The 6,661-nt window shown below is 39.3% G+C and overlaps 1 protein-coding gene across 1 annotated transcript; it reads right to left on the bottom strand.

Annotated features, from left to right (window-relative positions):
- Positions 1–3,585: 3,585 nt before the first annotated feature.
- On the bottom strand, positions 3,586–6,629 carry LOC130106295 (oxygen-regulated protein 1-like). Its single transcript, XM_056272365.1, has one exon. The coding sequence runs from the start codon at positions 6,451–6,453 to the stop codon at positions 3,586–3,588; it is 2,868 nt and encodes a 955-aa protein (XP_056128340.1). The 5' UTR covers positions 6,454–6,629.
- Positions 6,630–6,661: the final 32 nt, after the last annotated feature.

The following is a 6,661-nucleotide window of genomic DNA, read 5'->3' as shown; positions in this document are numbered from 1 at the left end:
GAGTCCATGAATGGCTGTGTGCAGAGCTTATGTACTAGCCACTGCTGTACAGTAAAGGAGATTTAGGTGCCATAAAATGAATCCCCCAAACTGCTGTTATACAAATATTACAGTCCCTGCTTGGGACTTTTGTTCTGTTTTTGTTCCTGTTAAGATTGTAGTCGGTTTGTAGTTTTCTGATTGATGTTTGCCATTCATCCCTGTCTGTATTGAAGTCTTTTGCTGCGTCCCAGTTCACATGCTATCCACCCTTAATAGTATTCAAAATTAGAATTAGTTTTCCAAACCGTGGTATGTTGAAATGATCATTCCAAAGATGGTAGTTTCCAGTTTATTTCAACTAAAGTTTCCCACAACCCATTGCGCGTTAGACGAGGGTTCGATTAGAACTACAAACATGGCGGATTTGTGAGATGATAGAGAGGTTTGAATAAAGGGGTTTGAGTGATTAATCCGTATATAACCTGACGAAAGGATATTTATTCAATGTTATTTACAATGCAACAGTATTGTGAACTTTAATTAATATACGGCTGGTCTTTAACTATTAAATGCATCATTATACACCAGGAGAGTCTCCGAAAGACTCACGACTGGCAGATCAACGACGAGCTGCTGCATTTCTCTCCGAAACGGTAGGAAATTAAATCTAATGATTTTAACTTTGACAAGATGATTGACAGATCAGTTTAAACGGTGACACGGTGCAAGACGCAATTATGATGTATGTACCAAATCTTATTCTACTCATTCACAAGTATAACTACTTTAAAGCGTAGCATAGGCGAGTTGTGTGTTTCCCTTGTTCAGGATCTGGTGTGTTTTGTGGTGGTTTAGTTTAGTGTGTTTTCAGTTCTGTTTAGTGACCGGAGAAACGAAGTGTTTAGAAACTTGAATAAACTAAACTGCTTGGCAAAATGATTCACTGTTTGGCGACCCCTGCTGGTCAGATCAGTGTAAATGCAGCGGAAACTCAGTCAAAACATGCAGAAAAACAGCTTTTACAAACAAACTGCAGTTTCTTTGAAGCTGTCATCTATTAAATGCAATTACCAAATCATCTGATAACACTAAATATGAAGTGTCTCTATAATGCGTATTAAATTGTAGACCTGAATTCAAAATTTCTGAAAAATTACGTGATAAAATTATTATACAGGCCTATGTGTGCGCCAAAATAAATGTGATTTTTCCTTCCACGGTCATAGACATAACCTGAGATATGGATATTGGTGAAGTGGTACAATTTAAAATTGACTTTCCCTTACACTTTTAATAAGGATCTAAATTCCATATATGATTTTTACCTTAAGTCGCAAACAAAAATTCTCGTGTCGTCACACTTTGCTGTTATGGGAAAGAGGGAAAAATTGTGTACCAATTATTTTGAATTGCTTTATATTGTTTGATACACTAATCCACATAAAATAAACAATTAAGTGAACTTTTACTTTTTTATTAACCAGATTCATCTAATTTACCTTAATTGAAGCTCAGCCATTCATAATGAAAACGCTTAACTGTCCCACTAATTCCAATTTATATTTATTTAAAATGTTAGATATTCTAATAATATCCCCTTTTCCCCTTCAACAAGACCATTTTAAATAGTCATGCAGTCTAATCTCAAATAAAACGTGTGAATATTACACGTAACCTCTTCACTGATTAAAATGCATGCATATAAAGACAAAAATGTTTAAAAGAATAATAAATAATAATGCACATTTTATTTACTTGGTGTTATCGTGTATGGGTGGGTATAAGTTAGACTGATGTGAACAAAACAAAAATCCCAGACAAAGACACAGGACTCATCAATAATTCAACATTTTTAATGACAAGATTTCTATGGAAACTTCTGCTGCCACTGAGTGGATTTACAGTCTATGGCAGAGAAAGAAAGATCTCCAGTTCATGAAAAAGAGGACATAATAAACACACGTTTAACTGAGCAAATTTTTTTTTTTTTTAATTATTAATACACATAAGCTGCCATTGATTGAGGAGTCTCACTTTCAAAAAACAGTACAAGTTTTTTGTGCGTATTGTACCGTACACAAGTTACACAGTCTTACTGTATCGAGCTTCTTCACACTCATATTTCATAAATAGAGTTTTGAAAATAAAGGTTCTTAATTGGCATCTATGGTTCTATGAAAAACCTTGCACTATAGGTTTATATATATATATATATATATAAAGGTGGTGACACTTTATTTCGATGGTCCATTTCAGACATTCTACTGACTATAAGTAACTTTTCAACTACATGTCGACTTATTCTACTAACCCGAACCCTAACAGTCTACTAATGCTACCAAAATAACAACACACGTTTGAACAAATCTACCGGCATTTCTAAAAAGCCTTGCATTTACAAATAAATAAATACATACAACTTACAAACACAAATTTATAATTGTTTGAAATAAATGTGATATCTCCAACTTTCCCTTAGTGGTCACAGGCAGCGTGGTCATACAACATACACTGGTAGATGAATAGAAATCACATGAATATGTTCTACGCTTTGGGCAAAAAGACAGATAAGCTCTTCCAGCTCCGCCAACAGCGAGAGGTTGAGCATGTCTACAGCAGGCGGAGACTTTGGGGAGTGGCCATTTCAATAGACAAATATGTTTTTCTTTGATTCCTCTATCCTCCTTTTCTTTCCCTGCATCCTAAGAAAACAAGGATGCACAATTTCGTGAAAAAGCTTGTCATGCAAATGAAGGCTGGAGAGCTGTTGCCCAGAGCATGATCTCTGTTTATAATGTGCTAGAGGAGTCATGATAAAAACTGGTTGATGCCATTCATTAATTGTCTTATTCTGGAGTAAAATTGGTGTGCCAAGAAGTTCAACTTTTGAAAAGGCATCTTGAGATCTTGCAAATTTTTCCATTCCAATGCACTGCGTCTTGCATTTATTCAAAAACATTCTGTATAAATGGTCTCTTCGCCCATTCAGCATGTCGTAGTTCGTTCTGTGCGAATCAATCTTCCCTGAATGCTAATCCACGGCCAGCACAGCGGCCACTGCTTCTCATCAGGGACAGACAGACTAGACCAGGGCTGGGCATCTCCGGCCCTCGAGATCCACTCTCCAAACACACCTTCAGGGTTACTAGAGCCACAGACAGGTGAGTTTGGTCAGGGTCGGAGCAGAACTCAGCAGGAGAGTGCATCTCGAGGGCCGGAGATGCCCAGCCCAAGACTAGCGGGATTGAGGAACATTCTGTCGCGGAACATTATAACATTCTCTTTGAATCATGGAAAAGACAAACATGGCAAAGGTAAGATCACCCACAGATTTCTAATAATGATTAGCGGGATACATAATTTAGCAATGATGTTTATATTGAAATACTACGAAGTGTGCATACTTGGTTGTAATATCACCTTAAACACTCATTCACACCTTTTTCAAAGTTCTGCCCACCAAAGTAACCTGAAAGCTTGCCCAAAGCCAGCCTAGCATTTGTTCTTCTCAGTTTGAGTTCATGTTGGTGGCCATTGCCAATGTCAAGGTGAGGACTATTGTCGATATAGTACAAATAAATTATTTCACAATCTGAAGCAAGTTTAGAGTATGGGGCAGTGTTGTCCACAAAACATATATATAATCTCCAGTGCATCAGGTTCTGCAGAGCGTCTTGTGACTTCAGTGCTTTGTCCTTTAGTTGGCTGGGTAACTACTGGAGGTGTAGTTTCTGTGATTGGATGCACCTTATTAGAAGGTGGTGTCAAGACAGACACAATGCTGTGTTTTTCAGCCCAACATTTAGGAGGCTCTGTAAAAGGACTACCCTTGATCTCTGTTTTCCCCTCTGGAGGGTCAGGGTTTTGCTCTTCTGGCTGTATCTCTGAATCATTGGCATTTGGAAGGTGAAAGTAGGTGAACGTCCTCCCTAGGCACCCGGTGTTTTCCCCTTGTTCTGTGAGAGACGAATCCTTGTCAGGTATGATAGGAGAATGGCCAAATAGGGAATATGGAATATCCTCTTTCCCAGAATCCTGCTCTGACTTTACATGCTTGAGTGTGTCTTCATTCTCTGGACACGATTTCGGACTCGTTTGGCTTTCCCTGCATAACCAGCGACCCTTATCAATTAGGACTGCATCATTTGGTCCCACCCTGGCATTCAGAGTAACGCAATGCGTTGGCTCATTGAAGCCGTCTCTTGTGCTTGTGGCATTAAAGTATGACAAATCCTGTATGGCATTTGTGTGAGCCTCATTGATTGAGGGCAGCCTGGGGGAATTTGTACCTTTAAGGCCTTCTCTTTTCTTGACTTTGTGGGCTGAAGAAGATCTCTTCTCATCAGAACTAAATCCTTTAGAGCCTTGTCCATAAAGCCGCTCAATAGTACTTTTTACGTAACCTTTGGCAATAGACAACTTGCATGGATCTTCCTCTTCTCTTGATTCGCCTGAGGATTGGTGTTCTTTTTTGTCAGAAGATTCAAATTGGTATTCTGCCGAATCAGAACTTGGGCTTCTCGGCTGTGTCTGTCTCTGCTGTATGTCTGTAGTGTTCTTAGCTAGAAACATGTCTCTGATGGATTTCACTTTGTTGGTCTGAATGTGTACCTCTGAATCTTTTGCCAAAGCACTGTTCTTGGAATCATAGCTGAATGCTAATGAGGATGAGACTGAATCCATTGATGCCCTATCTGTGGTTTTGGTAATCTCTGCTGCCTCTAGATTTGGTTCATTGATGTGGTTCAAGAGCTGTTCGCCAAATGTTTGTGCTGTATTATAAGGTCTCTTACACACTGATTTTTCCTGGTCCTGTAGACTGCAGATAAGCTTTGCAACAGTGCTTGCTATTTCTTCCTTAAAATTAATGTCATTTTCCTCCCACTCTGTGGCTTCATTAGACATCTCCTCAAAGTCCTCCTGGTAGATGGTGTAGCATTCTGGCGCTTCTAGGATCACCTGTTCCTCTTCTGAATAAGTCCCACTTTCCATACACAAGTCTTGATGTTGTATTTCATCCACTTCTGTATTTGATTCAATATGATCAAAATGAGAAATACCTTGCACCTCAGGTAATGCAACATCCCTCTCGTTGTTCCAAAGTCCTGAAATCTTCTCTTTTGAATATATCTGTTCTACTACATCTTTCAGCCCAGGACTTTTCACAGTAAGATTCTCTTCTTTATTGAAAGTCTTTTCCTCAGGAAAGATCTCACTCTCGTTCTCCTCCAGTTGGCGGAACTTTTCTTTCACAGAGAAACTTAGTTTTCCTGTACAGGTAATAAGTGACTCCTCTGATAATTTAGTTCCTTCCTCTTCAACAGTGTCTATGATTTTTTCGATATCATTTACCGCTTTTTCTATGACAACTTCTTTTTTAAATAATGTCTTCTCTACTTCAGAACTACTTTCTTCCCATGTACCTCTTCCCTCATCAATTTCCCATTGTCTCTCTTCCTTTTCTTGATGTTTCTTGACAGTCTCTTCTTCTTCCTGTCGCTTGCGTCTTACTTTCTCCATTCCTTGCAATCCTGTTCTCTTTAACCCCATTTCTCGGCACATTTCTGCCTCAAAGCTAGATTCACTAGATGACATATCCTCGCAGATATCTGAGTCAGGTATCGCATCACCCTGAAAAGTTCTCTTAATGTTGGAAAAGATCTCATTTCTCAAATCTCGTTGGTATTTATCAGTGATCACAAGATTGTCCATATCAGGTCTTGCCTGTGAGCCTGCTGTGAGGTGTGCATTTATAGCTCTGTCAATAACTGAATTAACATAGATGCTCACATAATCTTCCAGCACAAACTCTGAGAAACTAACCATCTGCTCTTTCGAGCGGTGCTCTGAAACGCCATTCATATTCCTCTCTGGGAGTGAATCACTTACTGTGTCAGTGTCTTCCATCTGATTGCAAATCATGTACTCTACATCTGCATGGTTGAGGGCTGCCAGCTCCTCTCGGACTCTCTCAGGAACACCTAGATGTTCCATCAGCACTTGGATTGAATGTTCTTCCTCCTCTATACTTGACCTGTGATGGGACTCACTCCCACCCCTAATTCTTGCTTTATTGTTCAGTACTTGGAAGCCCTTCCAGTTCTGAAGCAGCTGAACAGATGCTGAGTTGTAGAGGTCAGATAGACTTATCATTAGATGTTCTGCATCCTCTATTACTGCCAGGTCCTGTAGAGACTGCAGCATGAGCATTGCCTCAGAACTGCTTAGGTTGGCCTCAGTCTGACATGTATTTAAATGGCTTAAGCCATCCTTTAAAGTCATGATAGAAAGAAAGGCAAGGAGTACCCTGGAGGAAGAGCTAAACTTAGATGCCAAGGATGAAGAAAAATCTGGTAGATGTTTGGATGTTTTCAAACATAATGACCGCTTGTGTTGTGTGATCTCACGAAGTGACTGAATGGAATTGCAAAGCTGATCAAGTACTGGCTTCATATCGGGCCTTACAGCCATTTTAACTGTATAGTATTTTTGTGCTTGCAGATCTATCAGCTCTGTTAGAGGCTTTGTTTGGATATTAACTGGTCTCCTCAAAGTATTTTCTGTGTCATACGAGGAGGTCTTACTTATTAGCTCAGAAATCTGTTGATTTCCATTTGTTTTTGTTAAGTGATCACTTTGTTCTTTGTCTGAAAGTGCTGGCTTTTTGGTGTTTGGCGAA

The sequence above is a fragment of the Rhinichthys klamathensis genome, unplaced genomic scaffold, assembly GCF_029890125.1.
Source record: "Rhinichthys klamathensis goyatoka isolate OS25496 unplaced genomic scaffold, OSU_Roscu_1.1 h1tg000334l_1, whole genome shotgun sequence".
Lineage (NCBI taxonomy): Eukaryota > Metazoa > Chordata > Actinopteri > Cypriniformes > Leuciscidae > Rhinichthys > Rhinichthys klamathensis.
Note: the sequence above shows the minus strand (reverse complement) of the source record. Positions and strands in the feature narration are given on the sequence as shown.